This window comes from Clytia hemisphaerica, unplaced genomic scaffold, assembly GCF_902728285.1.
Source record: "Clytia hemisphaerica strain Z4C2 unplaced genomic scaffold, Clytia hemisphaerica genome assembly, whole genome shotgun sequence".
NCBI lineage: Eukaryota > Metazoa > Cnidaria > Hydrozoa > Leptothecata > Clytiidae > Clytia > Clytia hemisphaerica.
Genome location: NW_027104310.1, coordinates 97,148 through 117,709, shown reverse-complemented (window position 1 = coordinate 117,709; position 20,562 = coordinate 97,148). Strand labels below are relative to the sequence as shown.

Genomic DNA, 20,562 nt, shown 5'->3' with positions numbered 1-20,562 from the left:
GTCGATTTGTACTATTTTGTCGAGTGCGTAGTAATGTAGCTAGACCTCTTCTGAGGCGTTATCGTGACTTTTGAGAGGATGCAGAAAATCAAGGGAAAAGTTTTCAAATTTACTTTAAAAACAGTTAAACTTTCTTATCCGGAGAAACATTCCTAGCTCATTTCCGGGATCTTTTCGTTGTTTTTTAGGTATCTATACTGGAAAAAATGCTGTGTACAAATGCGTACACAACGGCCTTTGGATTGATTGATTACTTAACAAATTGAAGCCACTTTTGTACTAGACTAGAGTCTACTTCTGACTGAACTTTGCTTTTTGATAATTTTTGATGACGCTGAGTCCAGTGAAGTAGACTAGGAGCATTTGACGAGGTTGCCATTTAAAAAAAAAATGTTTAAAATCCAAACAACAAAAAAGCTACTTGAAGTTGAAAAATATAATTAAGAATGAGAAACAAACATCAATTGAATCATTTATTATTCTCTTTCCCTGTTTTACAGTCCGCCTAAGCAAAAACATATTACCATATACTGCCGGGCCACTTAATCGCGCCATTCAGTCTATAAAAAAAGCTTTAAGTGGACCCCGGGCTACTTTTGTACTTACTTTTCCGTTGTCGGACTCATTCATTTCGGTTACTTCAACGAAACCCGATATTTCCCCGATTTCATTATTCCAACTGATGGCACGAACTTTCACAAATTGGATTTGCTCAAACAGGATTTGAGAAGTGCAATCTCGGAATTCCAGTTTCTCCGTACTTTAACTTCTTCTGTCTTTTATGTTTGTCGAAACCGTGAATGTCAAATTTCTCTTTGCATCTCGATGTTTTTGACATTTTAAAGATCACACATTTCTGTTGCGCCTCGTTCCTCGTCTGTCTCAAAGCTTTGATATTTACAATTTTAGGTTTATCTAAATGAAAAGAGAAAAGAATGCATCTTCTGACAGATATCAGTGGTTAGTAAGAAAACACCCCCTTCTCACAGAACCACTGGGAACCCTTCCCACTAGAAAAATTGTTCAGAATATCGTCCCCATGGAAAATCATCCTCCCATTTTTGTCCCCACTAATAATAATGAAATAAACCAACCCTCACTGCAAAATATTGTGATATCTTTTTAATCCCCGCTAGATTTTCTGACTTGAAACAAAAGAATTTAAATCCCCAGCCATGAAAAACATGCGAATATTAACCCCCATCGAGTTTCAGTCCTTTCTCACGGGCTAAGAAAATCCTACCGGGTCTGTGAGGTAAGAAACTAAAACTTTTCCCCCTACTTTTGCGGGCAAAAACTTTCACGTTTTTCGCGATTTTGATCCTTTTACGCGAAAGTTTCTGCCAGATGAGAAATGAAACCTGAAAAACGCGAAAGTTTTTTTCGCGGAAAAAAAACTTTCCCACTCAGTTTTGCACTGTTTGCTAAATTTTTGCGTGTTTTATGAGTTTTTTTTACCAAAAAAGGTCAATTTTATATGAATTCGCGAAAGTTCTATCTTTGAAATTTCGGCTAAAACCATAATTCGCGCAAATTAAATTAGCTAAATTTCGCAACTTTTTGACTTTGCGAAACTTTCTTCCCTCCCTAGAAATTTCGCAACTTTGTACTAAAAATCGTACTGTCGTTGAACTAGGATCTGACAGAGCCAGTTCTGATATCAAAAATTATAGCTATAACTATTTCATGGAGAATGATAAGGCAAACAGGTAAGAACAATTTAAGAACAATCCTGATACAGGAATAACTAAATGCCCAGGGCCCGGTTGTTCAAAAGTCGATTAGATTAAATCCCGATTAGCGTTAATCGCGATTAGGTTTCTATTAGTTAATCTCGGCGATTAACTTCCGTTGTTTGAACGTCAGATTAACTAATCGTGAACATTTTGAAAATTAAGAGAAATAACTGAAGAAGCCCACAATACTTAAATTTTGCCCTTGAAATAATGAAATCTTGAGACAAATGCCAGGATCAAAGGATAAAAAATTAAGAAGCACCGAGGCTGAACAAAAGTTTATTTATTGTTTTTATGAAATAGTTTACTGTCCTGTGTCATGTAAATTCGATCGCTCACAATCGAGCAATGAGAATCGTCAAACATACTCACAGATTTGTAATGCCAAGATTTGAAAATAGTTGCTTTGAAGCGAATCCTTGGCTCACAGTCCAGGTGGAACTTTCTCCACAGCAAGGATAGAAATTATATTGTTCCAAGTTTGATAAATCCAGTGGGCATGGTTTTGGAGTGAAATTTTTAAACATCGAATTTCGAATGGGGATGAAATCAAAGTCAATTTCCCAGTCGGGCTGAAGTTCTAAGGTATTTTTCCTACCGGGGATTAACTTCTAAATTTTCTAGTCGGGCTTGGGCCCTAGTGACACAGGGGTGTATTATACTCACATTTGACTAGTACAGTAGATTCATAATTCCAAGTTTTGTAACCAGTTGAATCGAATCTTAAAACCACAATGTTCTCTCTTGATACTTTCCACAAGCTCAAAATTATATTGCTACATCTTAATGGCTTTATCCAAAAGTCTTCCCGGAATCTCCTTTTCTTTCCGTTCCAAGTATATTTTAGTTTTGGTCCAGGATGCCCGCATAAAGTAAAGTTTGATCTGATTTCTTGAGCCTCACCTAAAGTATAATTTTTCCTTGGTTGGTAATTTCCACAAGTATTTACACCTCCTAAACAAAGAAGATTAAATAAAAAAAGATAAATAAATAAAAACCAAACTCGTACCCTTAACCTTCTTGCGTTTTTAAGATGGGAAAATGAATTTGCGAAAATCGACCCTTTGAGAGACTGAATTTCGACGTTATTGCTACCGTTTAAGACTTTTCCCAATTTTAAGCTCAAAATTACCTGATTTTGATATGACCCTTTGAGAGAATTGATTTTTTTATTCGTAATCTTGGGATTCAATTGGTCAGTTATCATTTTTTGTACCCCTTTGAAAGACTTTGGAGGGTTTAAGAAAGGGACCCTTACGGCTCTTACGGCTCACACATACCCGACAACCATTTCCCTAGTACCCCTAGTTTCTTAATCCCTTCGAAGTGACTTTGACCCGGAAAAGGTTGGTTCCCTTGTTAGAATTATCATGCAGTAGAATTGAAGCTTAGTTGCCTAGACAACAGATATCTTACATGAAGGGTCTCTGTCATGTCTTTCCTGGACCATTCCAGTTCAAAAAAAAAAACAATCTGCCATCTTGATGAAAATAGACCAGTTCGGTACCGGCAATTTGTTGAATTCAAAGCGAGCAGACGAGAGAATGGTCTTAATTGTTTGATCTTTCGACACCGCACTGTAGTCCACTTAAAAAGATAGCGCGTTATTTTGCTTCTATCAGAAACGGGTCGTGTTTTATGTAAGATATATGTGGCTTAACATAAATTAATTTTCCGATTTGTTTGTGATTTGATTGACACTTGTCACTAATTATGCCTTTAGTGTATCACGTGAAAACATAAGCCAGCATAATTTCAAAAAACCAGAGAATCTCCGGTTTCTTCACCCAGTGCCTTTCATGTGCGCTATCTGATCACAGATCTGTAAAGCCCGAAGGGCTAGATTCGCGACCTTTATCGAAAAGTGAAGCAAGTTTTGGTAGGATTTCCTACCAAAGAAATCACGTGACAAAAAGCAATTTCACTGATTTGAGAGATGCAAAATAGCGTTTGCCGCCTACTTTTTTTGATCTCGCGCTCCGAAAATAATTAAAATGCTAGATCCTATCCATCGGCACGAAATTTAAAAAGTCAAATTTTTGCTTCACTTTTTTTTGCTGGAGAAAGCTTAAAGTTATCTATCTAGATATCTGTGTATCAGATTCATAGAAAAGTGAACTTAAGAGACTGGGCTCGAGTTTGAGAGCTGACCTTTGATATAATCGATCAAGATTGTCGAGTTATCCGTACCATCATCGTTATAGTTATGATATTCAATCGCTTTACACATGAAAGTGAACTCGTCCCCATACTTGACGACGGTCGGTAGAATCGAGAAACTTGCCTCCTTTTCTGATAGATAATTAAATTTCTCGTCCATATCTAAGACAAAGTCCATGTTGCTACCGATATTCAAATATGTCCCATTTTGTAATTTCATGCTTACATGGGAGTAACGGATGTATGTTATATTCCATTCCCAGCTGGCACACAACGTTGTGTGCCAGCTGGGTTGTATCGTTGTTGGTCTTCCAACTTCAATCTCGATTCCTGGAAAACAAAGCAAACATAGAGTGCGGAACCAAATATATATAATATATATAACGAAATGCATATGCTGCTCTGCCACCCAAATCTCCTGAAAGAAGATAGTTGGACAGAAATTCTTTGAATTTCTTCACATATATATTCTTTTTTGAGACCATGCAGTGTTGAGGCTTTCCTCCCTCTTGGTTCTCTTCCTAGCTTGACTCCAGAGGAGTCATTCACAGAATTCCCTGCATTTCGTCCTTATTAGGACTCGTTAGCACTGCATACTGCACCCTGGCGCCATAAAACCAATTGCGGCGCAGACTGAAAGAAGAAGTGAACAGAAGGGAAATAGACTGCCGACATGAATAAACGGAAATCTTTATAAACTTACACCAACTGGGTACCCCACTCTGCATAACTTTCCAGAAGGTGAAGCTATGACTTTCATGATGTCAGACGACCACATCAATAGCTGCAAAGCAGGTTCTTCTCAGTGTGCTACGTGCCCAGCAAGATCAAACAGAGTGAATGAGAATTATGTGTCAACAAGAATATGCGGGTCGGGGATAATGGGTCACCGTGTTTCATGGGAAAAATAACATAAGGTTTTGCAATGAGGATTGGTTTATTTGATTATTTTCACTGGGGACGAAAATTAGTTTATAATTTTCCACCGGGGTCGATATTTTGGCAAATTTTTCCAGTGGGAAGGGGTACCAATGGGTCTGTGAGAAGGGGGTGTTTAAGTGTACGGATTGGGTACGATTGACTTTACATCAATTTGCTAAGGGGACAGAACAGAACTTAGTGAAAGATGTCCAAACTTGGTGGTCTGTTACTTGTTGACAAAATATGATTAAAAATGAATAGATTCTCGTTAGAATTAACTTTTGGTCAAAATTTTAGGTTGAAGGACAAAGTTGCCAAAGTGGCGACTTTAAGTTCAAATATTATCCCGATGGTTCAATTTCCAAATTTGAATCATAGTATTCTTAATAGTCTGTTTCAATTAAAATGGAATGCCACATATTGGGCTTTTGAGGATACCCCCTGGATATCCTACTTTATTAGTAAAGACACCCCTGGATATCCACTGTTAAAAATATGCTTAAACCCCCTGGATATCCTCTCTTGCTTACCCCTTGATATCGTATTTTTTTACTTTAAAAGACACTTTAACCCCTCGATATCCGCTCTCTTGTAAATATTTAACCCCCTGGACATCCACTTTTGAACAAAAATCGTTAACCCGTTAATCGTTAATTAAATATTTCCCTACTATAGGGGAATATTTGTTAAAACGGCCTTTTTCCGTCTTTTCTTCCATTTTCGATGTTAATGTTTTCTTTATTCGTGCTGCACATTATGACTAGGCTCTTCAGTCACGTGACTAAAAATCGTCGCGAAGATTTAGCGGGGAAGAAAATAGTATCCTTCTATCAAAATATGGCAGGGGTTTTTACCAGCTTTTCATAAAACAAATGATTGTGTGTAAAGCTCAGAGGACTTCCTGAGTTTCTCTCGTGTGTGCTGAATTTATTTTTTCCCATAAGGAGAAGAAGAAGGGTGGAGAAAGAAGCTGAAACACATGGAAATCCAATCCATTCCTATCTTGACTTGAGAAGAAGGTGAGCATAAATTTCTTTCTGATTTCCATCATGTATATATTGTCTAGATATTAATGGTCAAAACTTGGAAAAGCTTGCACTCTTCTCAGTGCCCCATTTTTAGCCTTGATGCCAGATGCTAAAAAGAAAACTAGATCATAATAGATGCTTTTACTCCCTGTTTACCTTTGTATCTTTTGTGTGCGCTCTCTGGGATCCTTTGGTACGTTAGGACCCTGTTGACGCACCGTACTGTCTGGTGTATTTGTCCGGTGGCAAAAAGTATCCTTTCGCTACACCGGACAAAATAAGTCCGGTGTTCGTTAAGTCCGGTGCGTCGGCATGGTCCTGGTACGTTTTATGTGGTCCTTTTTGTACACTACCCATGGTCCTTTTTGAATGCTTTCAAGGTACCTTTTGTTAACCTGAGATCAGATTGTGAATGTTTTCTGCACACCACGCTGAAGCTCTAAAGGGATGTGTGAAAACAAACAATCTGACGAATATACAATCTCGAAATCGTAAGGACCGCGTTCGTCTAAAAGGACTAGGAACGACAACAAAGTTGCGTGATTGTGTTTATGAATAGGGCGCCGTATCAGTTTTTACACTTTCCGGCGCACAACAAGATTCTTGTTGTAGAATTTTTCGCGGGAGGGCTATTTTCCTCAGATGTATAATTTTCAAGCGCCTTCAGAGGTTTACCGTGCGCGTAAGAAAATTACGAACAGCTGTTATCAGGTTACCTTTTGTACGCTCTCCGTTGGTCCTTTTTGTGTGTTTCTGGGTACCTTTTTGTACGCTCCCCGTGTACCTTATTGTACGTTGTTCCAGTGTATCTTATTGTGCCGTTCCCCGTATACATTATTGTACGTACCCTATGTACCTTATTGTACGTTCCCCAGTACCTTATTGTATGTTCCCTGTGTATATACCTTATTGTAGGTTCCCTGTAGGTTCCCTGTGTACCTTATTGTGCGTTCCCCGTGAACCTTATTTTATGTTCCCAGTATACCTTATTGTATGTTCCCCGTGAACCTTACTTTACGTTCCCAGTATACCTTATTGTATGTTCCCCGTGAACCTTATTGTACGTTCCCAGTGTACCTTATTGTACGTTCCTCGTGTACCTTATTGTACGTTCCCCTTGTACCTTATTGTACGTTCCCCTTGTACCTTATTGTACGTTCCCCTTGTACCTTATTGAACGTTCCCCTTGTACCTTATTGTACGTTCCCTGTGAACCTTATTGTATGTTCCCCGTGAACCTTATTGTATGTTCCCCGTGAACCTTATTGTATGTTCCCAGTGTACCTTATTGTACGTACCCTGTGGTCCTTTTTGTACGTTCCCGTAAACTTCTTTAATGGCTCAGTTTATATGCATGGCAAACATAGCTCAAACCATCAAGCAGAGTCTCACCCTTTTAAAGCCTTTTTTTGGGGAGATTTCAGCGAATGACCACACATTTGGCATTGATTACTGTAAAGAGATTATTTCCCATTATGAAATTTTGAATTTTTCTTTCCTTTCACATTCAGGTGCCAGGATTACAAATTCAACAAAGTTTGACGACCTCTAAAGCTGACAATACAATGTAACTTGCTGGCAATGATGTAATGATAATGTTGCACACAATGAGAATATGAACAAAGATAAACATTCTTGCAATAATTGAACCAAGGAACTCTATTGTTCCAAGATGTGATTTAATGATCAATGATACAAATGTCATGGAGTTAAGTTTATCAAGACACAAATTTCACAAAAAAGTTTGCTGGAAAGTGTTGTAAATATTCAGCAATACTGTAACTAAATGTGACAATTTCAAGGTTGACAATTTGGTATATTATCACATGAATACAAATGTAACAGATGTTATGCACTGGAAATCTAAATCTGTAAAGAAGGAGATCCATTTTTAAGTAACTTTTTACTTGTGGATGGTATAATATGGTGGTTTAAAATATTGATGACAAGGAAGTTTTTCATATGAAACTAATGTGTACAACATATTTCGATATCTCCCAAATTCATATTGCCATATTTCCATATTAGTCCCTTAGTAGACAGTCTCAAGATATTTTGGCACTTTCTTACTCAGATGAGTCTTAGAATAATATCAACTTGTAAATCTAAGATTTTATTTCCTTAATGAAGGTAAAAAACAATATTAGTTGAATAAAATACATTTTTCTTTGTGTCAAAATGGTTATCATTTGCATGCAATTTTTTAACAAGTTTTTAGACTTATATCATCTGTGAACATGTCTATGAAATAAAGACAATTTTTAGCAGGAATATGGTTAAATTTTGTTTTGCATCGGATATTGCTTAATATAAAGGCTTTAATAAATCTAAGTTACTAAGTTGGGGCTTTAGGATAATCTGTGGGGTTCGACTGCGACTACAATCTATGCTCTGAGCTATTGGAGGAAATATTTAACCACATCTTTGTGGCTCTTGTCGTTAATCGTTAACAGGGCTTTCAGGCCTTAACGCCGAACAAGTTTCTTCCTACGCTTACCTAACTCTACTCTTACTTTTCCCGCGTGATATCGTGCCAGCCCGACTGGCGTGCAAGTTTAATATTTCAAAAGTAATTTTATTTTGTGTAAAATGACCCTTGTCTTTGGAAGGTACGAACTTACTACGTGGGGTGCGGACACTGACTTTTATAAAAACTGGGCCAAGCTATATCCGCCATTGATCGGAGTTTTTTTTTGCAGTGGAACCTGCAAAGAAACCATTACAATGTTAAAAATTAACGTCAAACGGCGCTACATCATCAAAGGTATTGGAGGAAAAGCAGATCTAGCATAGTCCCGATGCATTTACTTCGCTATTGAGTAGTTCTATTATCAGGTTACCATTAAAAAAAACTCCGACCAGAGTAAAAATTGGTTCCAGGGTATATAAAGGTCAGTGGGTATTTATACATAGAAAATTTTGATTTGTTCATAAAGCGATACTTTATTAAATACAAAGAAACGTAATAAAAAGCCAATCCATACCTGTTAAAATTGCAAATGATGATAAATTTGTTATTTACAATAAATGGAATATATACAGTCCAAAAAAAATCGGAAAATACTTGTTTTTTAGAAATTTTACCCAATTTGCAATATTGAAAGTTCTCTTTGACTCTTTCTTCAATACCTGTCTAAAAATGTTCAGAAATTTTTCTCAAAATATTTTAGAATTATTTTCTGAAATATGAGGCTTTAGAAGCAAAATTAAAAGGGCTTCGTTTAGAGGAGTGAAAGGGTGACTGTTTTAAAAGAATTAATCTGAAAAAAATTGACTGAAATTTTACCAAGTCACTTTATTTATTCTATTAAATATAAATTTAGGCTTATTCCTACACATTAACTTATTGTAGATAAGCAAAAGCAAAATAAGGCGAAAATAAAAAAAATGTAGTGTTTTTGGAATGCGGGTCATAGAAAAAAGCTCCCATGCGGCCGGCCGGTAAAAAACTTTTTTTGATATTTTTGATCATTGAAATAGAACTTTTAAGATAACTTTTATGTACAAACAGCATGAAGCAAGCCCTGAACACTAATGTATCAACTACTCACGAAGTCTGCGTCCGGTTCAGAAGATTATTTTTTTTTCACCCGGCCGGTTTCCGGGAGATGCCTTGGAGTTTTTACAAGATACTTCACTAATTGGTCATATAAAGTGATAGAAATGACGCGTTCTTTAGAAAAAGTAATAAGATTCTTTTATTACATCTTAACGACCAACCAAATCAAATAAGAGCTTGTAAAAACTCAAGCTTGTCCCGTTTCCGGAAACACTACATTTTTTCATTTTTGCCTAAGGTATCATTTTTAAAATAACTATTGCATTCTACAATTCCAAAGCTCAACTTTTTGGATCTTTAACCAAGCGTTCAAATTTCCATTTACATTACATATTTTTCTTTTATAATACACAGCTCAAATTTGGGATCCAGGGCTAAGATTGTTAAGAATTTGCTGATTTCTTTGAAGGTAAATTATTTAGCATCTTCCAAGATTTCTGGTTTCTGTCTAAATAAGAAAAACTTAACTTTAAGACGGTTCTCTCCAACATGTAGTCTGTACAGCTGTGTACTTTAACATCAGGGTACTAACGTTTAGAAGCCTCTATTTCCCTGAATGACACCTAATAGTCGTGAATCAATTTGCCACGAACATGTTCTTTGCAGCTGTTATATAATTATACATTTCTAGCACCAAGTTGTGCAGCTTTACCAAGTTAAATTCAAATGCTTGTGAAATTTTGGTGAAACATTGACAGCACGCATTTTTTTCTGATGTTGCTGAAGTATACGGGAAGTCATTCGCCAGTTTGCAAAAGGTGATGAAGATCTCCAATCAAATATTGTAATAATCCAAGAAGAAATTCAAAAAATTTTGATCATCGATTAAACTTTGGAACGTTGACCGGTTGAAGGGGCGTAGCGCCTGGAGCAGTTGGGCGTTGAAGTTTTTCCCATGTGGGCGGGTTGTTCCGGATACTTGACTTGGGGTCATTGTATACGGGAACTCCGGTATTAATGTTGTAATTTTCCGGTAAAAGATGGCTTCCTTTTTGTTCAGGGTAGGACGAATTTTGGACATTTCCTCCTAAGCTTTGATAGGTATTATCCTGCTCATTCGGTGAGTCAAAAATATCTTTCGGAGGCGAATTCAAACATTCTCTGAGTGCATCCGATTCGCGGGCCTCGGCGTAATTTGATTGCGGAATCGGTGCATCTCTTGGTCCCGTACGGCCGCCTTCTCCGAGTTCCGAATACACACTCCTGTCCGGATTCTTTTGTGCATTTTTTGCTGCCGAGTAACTCTCGTATGTATTGTCGTTTGTCGGTCGTCCAGGCTCGTAATGAGCCGGCGTATTTTCATTGCTTATGTTAACGTAATGTTTATTGTCTTCGTTATCAGTCGGCTGTTGTCGTGAGTTGTCGTTATTATTTGGTTTTCGTAAAAGGTCGTACGTATTCTCGGTGTCGTTGTTAAGTTTTTTGTTTTCGTTAGTTTTGTTGTTGTCATGGCAACAAAAGCAGAAGACTGGGACGAAATTGGACGAGCATCCTACAAAACGAAGGATGGGTTAGTTTCAAAATTTGAAGATGTTGTGTTGTTTTCCTTCCTTAGAGGAAAAGGAGAAAAACGAATCACTAAATGGGTGTAGGAAATATACTTGGGTTGTCGCTTGTACTCTAAAAAGAAAGGGGAGGCGTTAGAATTTGATGGGGGGGGGGGTAGTAAGCACTGACCTTTAGTACCCTGGACCAAGTTTCTCAATCCACGACCAAGCAAAATCTTTGATCGGAGTTTTTTGAAAGTGGTACCCTAATGACGCCACTACTCAATAGCGGTGTAAATGCAAGGAGCGCTAGATCTACTTTCCCTCGAAAACTTTTGATGATGTAGCGCCGTTAGACGTTAATTTTTAACACTGTAATGGTTTCCTTTATGGGTACCAATTCATAAAAAATTTCGATCAAAGATGGCGGATGAAGCTTGGTCCAGGGAAACATAAAGCTATTAAGTCTAAGTCTAACCATGAAAGTACAACTTTCCTTCCAAACGAAGGACCCAGGCATTTAGTGTATCTATGTTGAGGGTTAAAAATCTTAGTCAAGTTAGTTTTAGTTTGACCACAGACTTGCAGTACATGTGGCTTTGCAATGATTTAAAAAGGATTTTTTATCACTTCAGTCACAAATGTGTATTTTAAATACTATGGTGTGTTCGGGAAATTATACAAAAAATTCGCTTTAAGTTTAATAGGAAACTTGGGTGATTTTGAGGTCGTAGAGCTGACTTTCTTCTTTTCTGAAAGAATTAGATTCCTAATGGCGGCATCATTGAATGCTGTAGAGAAAGAATTGTCTTTATCACCAATACACGTTTTATTTATAAGAACAAACTATATAAGAACATAAGGCTTCGCTGGCCAAAATGTTAAGAACAAGTTAAGGCTTTCAGGCGTTGTGGACTCAAAACACCCTATTTCTTAGGAAAATGGTCAAACATATTTATAAAATGGTCAAAATAAAAACATGTTGAAAACATTTTTAGGCTTAAAACTAAAACAATTAAGAGCATCTGAATGCTTCTAAATTTTTGGATGTTTTTATAAAAAAACGTCTATCTAATTCATTGTGCTTTTTTCCGGACACACACTGTAGTGTAGCAGTTAGGAGAAGGTTTAAAGTAATATCAAACAGGTTTAAGAATATTAACGATGTTTCTGTTTTAAAAAAGTGGTTTGAATAACGGCAAGAATTCAAACATAAAAACTATGTTATGTACATAAGTGTTAATAGAGCCCTGCTGGCACACAACGTTGTTTCCAACGTTTATCTAACGTTCACAACGTCCATAATAACGTTAGATGAACGTTGAAACAACGTTGTGTGCCAGCTTGGAGTTCATAAAAATATAAGGCGTTGTATTAAGATTATAAATATTACAACAAACAAACTTCATATCATCATCAAACAAACAAACAAACTTCTCTCTATATCATCCATAGTCTAATTATTAGTCAGTCAAGAACACCATCAAATTAGCTTATCATAGACTGTTTAGCCTATCGTAGGGATGGATTATTTTATAGTCTTATTTGCCGAAAATCGACAAAAATGTCGATTGCTGAGGGAATATCAAAAGCCGATATCGTCTATTGATATCATATTTTTTTAGGTTTAGAATTTCCGGATCAATGATTTTATCCGGGGGGGGGGGGGTACTACCCTTGTCGACCGACGGGGGTGCTCCGCTGAAGTTCGAAAAATGGACCCTACGTGGGACTCGAAATTTGCGAAAAAGTGACCCTGAATGGGACTGAAATTCCAAAATTTTCTCAAATTTTCTACTTTTCCCCCAAATTTTCCACTTTTCCCCCAAATTTTCCAAAAATAGGCACCTTACGAGGGACTGATTTTTCTGTTTTAATGTTTTTGCGACCCTACCCTTAAAAAAGGTACCCTGACCAGCGGAGCATCTCCGTAACCCATCTTGCCCTAGTACCCCCCCCCCGGGGATTTTATTTTACGTTAATGTTTTGCCAGTTTAAAATACTCAATTAGCGTATAGTTCGGTTATTCAAATGCAGCCGTCAATAGAGAACAATAACTTCAATTGGCGAACACCGAGTAGTTTAGGAATAGAGATTTTTCATGCTTTATTAAATCACATACTCACTACCGCTATTATGTAAACAAACGTTTTATTTACGCAACGGATCACTTTTGCAGATTTGAAAATTTGCTTTCATAATGGCTATGCTATGCTAGTATGTGACTTAACAAAACACGAAACATGTCTTTTTATCATGTTCATTTTTCAATGTTTCCAAAAGTCTTTCGGATTTAACTTTAAAGTTAACGATTTAGTTTTCCGATTCGTGTTAAACGTTTATTTTTATACAGACCAGATAGAATGGTTCACGTGTTAGTATTAAGAGAGTACGATCCACTCGTTTTCCGGTCCTTAATTTTAAACTGTTTACTTCCAGTGCTTTTGGTACCAGCTCTGGTTTTGTTCATTTTCTCTGAAAAAGAAGAGAAAGGACAGTGATTACATGTATTAAAAGAGCCTGCTAAAAGTCTTGTTTCCATAACTTAAATGTCCCCTGTAAATGGAGAAATTATATAACCCCTCTCATCGAACCAAACCTTTTGAGTATGTTCCATAACTCGAAGAATTTAGGTTATCTGAGCGCGTTCGATTTATAGAGAGTTCACTATCTTTATACCGAACGTTTTACCCACTGTTCATTTATTTGCATAAATTGGATGGTTGGCGAGTAATTGAACTTGATATAACCTTATCGGGGAAAACTTCGTCGGGGAAAAGTGACGGAATTTTGGACAAGTGACGAATATTTTTCCCCGACAAAAATTTTCCCCGACGAAGTTTTCCCCGATAAGGTAGCCTTCCCTTCGTGTGCTATCCTTTACTATAATCCAAAAAGTGGAGCCCGACGATTTAATCTTTATCGAAAATGAAATATCTAAAGTTCTTATTGCAATAGTCTATACATCTACGGCTACCTTAAGGGAACTAATTTTCGCGGAGCTTATTTTCGCAGTGCGGGAGTACTAAATTGGCGCATTTTGCGGAACTAATTTTTGCGGTTGACACCCATTTTTTGCCGAATTTCTTTCATATTCCTAGAGGTTTTTTGAGGATTTTTAGTAAAAATTGCATTTCGCCGAACTAATTTTCGAGGTAGACACCCAAAAACGCGAAAATTAGTTCCCGTGAAAAATTCATTGCCGCAGGGGTTGATTGTCATTGTTTTTTCTGATTTGAGATTTTTCAAACCGATTGCTGCGATGGAGTACGGGTAAGAGATGGGAGCTACGAGAGAAGTCTTGCTGTAGCGCACCGCGCCGAATCTAAAAATAGCTTTTATTTTTGACATAATCATTACTCTCGGTGTGTTTGTACGAGTTCCAATCCCATCAACCTTTGCGTTAATCTCTTTTTCACGTTAATTACACCATTTGACAACAGATATATAACAACTTGTACGTATCTTTAATTGAGCCGCATTGAATTGTAGGATTGCAACTCGTACAAATGTCAAAAATAAACGAAAAGTAATAATTATGACGTATGCGTTGCGGAGCGCTATTCATAAATATTCATAAATCATACTTCATCGCAGAGTTTTCCGACAAATGACAATGCGAACAAAGTGTACTGCAAAACGATAAACGCTAATAAAATCAACCAGCGATGCGATTTACGAATAAAAATATCTACTCACGATTATGTTTCTTGCATACGAAAAAGATTGCGACGACCACAAAAATGACTAAGACAATGCACACAATTGTCACGATCAACGTTGTGTTGCTGCTCTCTCCACTCGGAATTTCCTTTTCAACTGAAAACAAAAAGCGCAAAATTATTGCAATAACAATTCCCAAGAATAACCCACATATTGGAGAGGGTAATTTCATATTCATCGATAGGCTTCTTGAATTTTCCATTAAATTCCCGCCACGTCGGTTAACTTTGGCGAAGGTACATTCCCTTGTTAACTGAATCATGGCACCGAGTGGGGATCAAACACTGACATCTTGATCGACCACTCTACTACACGTTTTCTTATAACAACATACTATATTAGGCTTCGGTGAGCAAAATGTTAATAACCAGCTACTCTTGTCTCCCGAATAGACGCCCCCCCTCTAATTGTTAAAAGAAAAAAATCCAACCCCCCCCGCTCTTATTAAGTCCCCCCGCTAATTAAATTCGAATAATTCAATATTTTATTACAATTTAGATAGACCTTAAACCTGTTAAAAATTTCCCTTTTTGTATGTATTGCTTCTTATTTTACGTGTTCATTTGTTAAAGTTTCTTTTTTGTTGTTGAAAAAAATTCTGTCTTCAAATTACTCCCCCCCTCTTATTCCACCCCCCCCGCTTATTAGAATTTAGAAAATTTTCCTACCCCCTGCTTTTTCAGACCCCCCGTCTATTCGGGAGACAAGAGTAAGAACATTTTAAAGCTTTGAAAACTCTAAAACACCCAACTTCTTAGGAAACAAAATTACTCGAAAAATGGTGAAAGAAAGAACATTGTTCTTATAATGTTCTTATAAAAAACACGTACTGCACCTTTTAACATAATGCCTCTTGTTAATACTTACTTAATTCTTCTTCAACTTCCACAAAATCAGACATATCTCCGACTTCATTGTTCCAACTGATAGCTTGAACTTTAACGAATTTGATGTCATTGAACAAGTCTTTGGCACTACAATCTTCAAACTCATTTTCCTCATACTTCAAAGACTTCCATATTTCAGTTTTCCTGCTGTCATAGCCAAAGAAATTGTATTTTTCCTGACATGCGGGTTTTGGCATTTTGAAAACTGTACAGTTTTGACCGCTAAATCGCATTTCTTTGACAGCGTTGATACCAGCAAGCCTAGGTTTGTCTATGAGAAATGAACGAAATATTATTATTGACTATACATTTTTCTTTAACGATATTTCGACCTCTTACGTGTCTTTTTGAAGTTATAAAGAAATAAAAGAAACGTCAACTTCAATTTCGCATAGGATCTTTTACAGGGGAATTGGTAAAACAACTAGCTTTTAGAAAAGTCTTAGAAAATTGCAACTGTCAATTCCTTGGTATGCGATTTTATAAAGGTAAAATATCTAGTAGAACCTTTGCAAGTTTGCATTTCGATATTATTAATAGTTCTTACATGATACTTTGAGATTCGATTCGTGTTCCCAAGGCTTGAACCCTGTCGCTTGGAATTTAATTTTTGAGCCACACTGTTTTCTGTTTATATTTTCAAACTTGAGCTGGTACTGGTACATTTTCTTTTCTGGACTAACTTCCTTCCAAACTGCTTTCTTTGTCTTTCCGTTCCAAGTATACATTAGATTAGGTTGAGGGTTTCCACATAAAGTGATGGGAAATTTACTCATGCCATCTGCTTCCGGTAAAATATACTCATTTTCAATTTGAAAACCCCCACAAACACTTGTTACGCCACCTAAAACGAAAGGGGGATTTGTGTCATTAACACTTTTGAATCCCTAATAAAGTTTAGTCCTAAAACGGAGAGAGAGCTTTATATCACTTTTAGATCCCTAAAAAAGTTTACTATAGTTTGTGAACAATAAGATTACAGTTTTAAAGACGCCTCTGTTTACTAACTTTAGCGTCACTTAGATATGGCAGTTTTCGGTCAAAAAGAGAGAAAAACACAAAATTTTCGTGCTAGCTTCGCTCGCGTAATTTTTAAAAGATATTTACTTTTTAAAGGGGGCGCCAAAAACCAAAGTCTTCTAAAATTGCCTTCCCAGTTTGTGCAAAATTTAGTCGACGGTGGGTTTAGCGACGGAGTTTAGCGTGGTGGGCTACTGACAGTAACGAGTATATCCGACCTGAGGCGATGCCCGTTTGATCTGCTTCGGCTCGGCAGAAAACAAAAGGTTTCGAGTTTCCTATTGTTTTCGCGATGTTTTGAAATCAAAGTGAAAAAAAAATTTCGTTTTAAGAAATTCTGACCGTTATTCTTAAAGGTATTTCGTCAACAAGTGCCCAAAATTTAATTATTTTTCACGAGAGTTCGAGAACTAATAAAATTTGGTCACTAAATGTTTAAAAAAAGTACATCCGAGTGATTAACAAACCTTTTATATCTCCAACAACAACTCCTTTCTCATCGATGTCTACCCCAACTGTTGGGGTTGTGATCGTCCCAAACGCTTTACATGTGAAGTTTAATCCATGATCTGTATATAAAGGGTTTTTGATGGTCAATATCGCCGAGTATGGGCCAACTGTAACAAAGAATTTATCCTTTAAATTTTTCGGTAAAACAATGCTTTTTCCATTATCTCCAATTTTAGTACGAGCACCATTTTCGTTTAAAAATAGTTGAGTTGACTCTGCGTCGTATAATGTCCTCTCAAAATCTATTGTCCATTTTATCTCTGCTGGTTTCCCAAGTTCGTATTTTTCTGGTTCTCGAACGGTGATCTTTATACCTGAAATGTAATGGTAAAAATCTTATTAAAAGGTTTTGCGGGTTATAATTACTGTAATTAATTAATATTTCAAAATTAGATACACAAAGGGAAAAATTCATGATGAAAATTTGATACCTTATCGGCCCTTTTTACGCCGGCCCTAATTTAACGTTGGCCCCTTTTACGCCGGCCCCTTTTACGCCACAGTCTAATTTTTGGCTTACGCCAATTTGGGCCGTTAATAACGCCAAAATCTTTAAACATGGTTACTTATGCTTCAATTTAGTAGATAATGACTAAAATTTACATTAAAATGTCATTATTCAGTAGTAACATCGATGGTAGTAAAATGTTGAAAATTCCATCGAAAATCACTGATTTTTAGATATTTTAAATATTTCATTGAAGTTTTAAATATGGAGTAAAACAATGGATAATTTTCGTCTTCGAATCATACCTAAAATCCTTTAAATTGAGAAATAATGATAAAAAATTAACGCCGCTTTTAGGTTAAAATTGCAAAATCTTGGCCCTTTTTACACCAGCCCTTTTAACGCCGGCCCAAAAATACGAGCCCAAAAATAACGCCGATAAGGGTCGGTGTAAAAAGGGCCGATAAGTAATGCAATATGAACTTAAGGTGGACTATAAACCGGGATAGGCCCTTACAAAACGACATTACAACCACGAATATATAACATACCTTGACTTGTTAAGAATTGACAAAGCAAAAAAGCAAAGCCATAAAACCAGCTTCGATTGTGCATGTTTCTATTTCTCATACTGAAAATAAAAATACTTTTAAATTAAACTAAAGTCAAATATCTCTTTTGCTCCTACCGTAGCTACTCGCTTTCCCTTCTTCTCTTAAATCCTGGAACTCTCTACAATATAGTGTTAAAATACAGCCAGTCATTTTCTGCAAAGTAAACTTCTTTGGAACCAAACATTAGATATAACGGTCAATCTTGCTACAATCTATAACATAAAAAACTTCCTCCAAGCCTCCTCAGACAGGCTCTAGAGTATGAACAAGCGGCTGGTTTTCTATCTTGAAACGAAATAGCGAACGTCTTTTAGAAGACAAAATAATACATGACTGTTCATGACTGCTTTTGTGCAAAAACTTATAATCATTTTTCAGTGCCAAGGTTAAAAGGTTAAGAGGGAATGTTAATGACATAATAACGAGACAATTAATTCTGTCTAAAATGACGTTTTCGAAGAATCATTTCTCAATACAACTATTACTAAATTCACCTTATACTAACTGCATCTTTTGTAATAAAGTGCAAGACTTTTTATGTTTCAAACAGTTTTACAGAATCATAACGTATTAGCCTATGTTTATCTGACAAAATTTTCATCTCCTTTTAAGTTTTCTTACAACTTTTAAAGTAAAGCGTTACAGTTTATCTGTCTGTCATCTCAAATTTCATAATAAACTTTAACGTGCATTTCCGCATCATTACATGTTTGTTATTGGCAAAACACAACGGAAACTCGATCCGGAAAACTCTAGCTAATGACGTCATATATATACGTGACACTCATTAACATTAAGGGAACTTTGACCCCTTTTATTGTAATCTTTATCTTGAATAAATTGACGTTGCAAAACTTTTCGATGAGGTGAAAACGGAATTAATTTCAAATTTTGGCGGAATTTTCAATCAAAAATTTTGGCCAAAAACGTGAAAAAGGCTAAAATCGCTAAAATTTTGATGTGTTTTACTAAATATTGTCCTCCAGAGAATAGATTTTGCTTTTTCCAGTGGCACTCTATAAATCGATCCGCCTATTGTTTTATACCTTTCGTATATTCCTGTTCCTCAGCCGCCAACCACCCCGACCTTCCTTAATGGGCGGCGCTGATACAGATGAGGCTCGAAGCTATCCAACGATCTTCTAAATCCGGAAATATGACGGTTCAAAAAGTTTGAACCAATAGTGCAGGATTACTAAACTTTTTTGTTCCCGGGAAACTCCCCCATCGACCTTTACAACGGAAAAAGAGCGAAACTCTGGGTAGGTACAAAACAGTGTTGCAATTAGGTTTTGTGAATATAGACGGAAACCTTAGGATTAGATGGTCATTTGAACCAAAAACCCTCTTACTGGCAAGACGGAAATGATATATTTGTATCTCAACTGGACGGATATCCGTCTACAGACGGAAAAGTTGCAACACTGACAAAAGTAACTCAACTTGTTAGGGGGGTTTCAGGGGTCTTAAATACCGTCATACCGACAAAGTTTTGGGTCAAATACCGATACCGATATTATATTTATGTTTTTTTTCGAAAATAATGAATTTTCAGTTATCAAATCTATTGTTTAGTAACCAATCAGAAACTGTACAAACAAGTCTTGTACTTTATGAGCCCCCCCCCCCAGTCAACCCTCAATTCAGGTATTCACGCACAAAATTTTGTCAATTCTAATTCACGTATTCACGCTCGAAAAAAACCTTTTTCACGTTCACGCACCAATTTTGCTTTTACATCTTTGGTTAAACAATTGAAACCAACCTTATTGGGCTAAATTTAACCTTTTTATGGTCTCTTTTAAACAGATTTACCTATTCTTATACTAAACATTTTTGCCAATATATAAAGTTTTCTGCTAGTTTTGTGACCTTATTCTCGATATCATCGACTTTTTAAGGCCTCTTTTACAGCTATTTGAGCTTTCATAAAGCAATATTTAAGTTCTGCTGCGCCAAAGTTACTTGCTTGTTACGGGAAGCAAATGCAAAATTAAGCCTTTCCCCAATAATTTCTTCATCGCAGACCCGTAAGATGTCTTTTATATTGAGAATTAATTTAAAATCGAGGTTTGGGCCAATCATGGTCTGAGAAGCTATAGACTTCAACACAGGCTTCATAGAGGTGGTGCTGTGAAAAATTTTCGCTCTCCTTTGTTATTGAAAAACGGTATTGTTACCCAAGTATGCCTTGTTTGGTCACACAATTTTTTATTTTATTTAACACTGACCATTTGTTGGCAAAAGTATGGTACGGCGAGCGACGTAGATTGCCTGAAAATGTATCATGTGCATCATGATGTGAATTATTTTTTAATCGTTCGTTGCTGCACAAGATGTTTTAAGAACTACCTACTTTTACTAATTATTGAAGGAGTAAATACCGCCTTTACTGTCTCTAAGTTACTGCAGTATCAGTGTATTGTATTGTAGTAGCAATATAAGTGAATACGGAGAGACGACCATATC

The 20,562-nt window shown here is 36.5% G+C and overlaps 1 protein-coding gene and 1 long non-coding RNA gene across 2 annotated transcripts; one reads left to right on the top strand and one right to left on the bottom strand.

The window, feature by feature from the left end:
- The first annotated feature begins 5,476 nt into the window (after nucleotides 1–5,476).
- On the top strand, nucleotides 5,477–8,110 carry LOC136817530 (uncharacterized). The gene is made up of 2 exons (XR_010848110.1): nucleotides 5,477–5,836; nucleotides 7,357–8,110. It is a non-coding gene; the product is annotated as an uncharacterized lncRNA (long non-coding RNA).
- Nucleotides 8,111–9,641: 1,531 nt separating this feature from the next.
- Nucleotides 9,642–18,148, bottom strand: LOC136817529 (uncharacterized). Its single transcript, XM_067073856.1, has 6 exons — nucleotides 18,031–18,148; nucleotides 16,989–17,345; nucleotides 16,049–16,345; nucleotides 15,482–15,772; nucleotides 14,591–14,710; nucleotides 9,642–10,896 (listed from the first exon to the last, which is right to left on the bottom strand). The coding sequence occupies exons 1-6, from the start codon at nucleotides 18,107–18,109 to the stop codon at nucleotides 10,223–10,225; spliced, it is 1,818 nt and encodes a 605-aa protein (XP_066929957.1). The 5' UTR covers nucleotides 18,110–18,148; the 3' UTR covers nucleotides 9,642–10,222.
- Nucleotides 18,149–20,562: the final 2,414 nt, after the last annotated feature.

What these genes read in the sequence shown, in the direction of transcription:
- LOC136817529 (XM_067073856.1), bottom strand. Translation starts at nt 18,109, where the DNA reads ATGAGAAATAGAAACATGCACAATCGAAGCTGGTTTTATGGCTTTGCT. An exon ending in TCAATTCTTAACAAGTCAAG is followed by an intron (nt 17,346 to 18,030) that starts GTATGTTATATA and finishes ATTACATTTCAG; the next exon opens with GTATAAAGATCACCGTTCGA. An exon ending in ATCGAATCTCAAAGTATCAT is followed by an intron (nt 15,773 to 16,048) that starts GTAAGAACTATT and finishes CATTTCTCATAG; the next exon opens with ACAAACCTAGGCTTGCTGGT.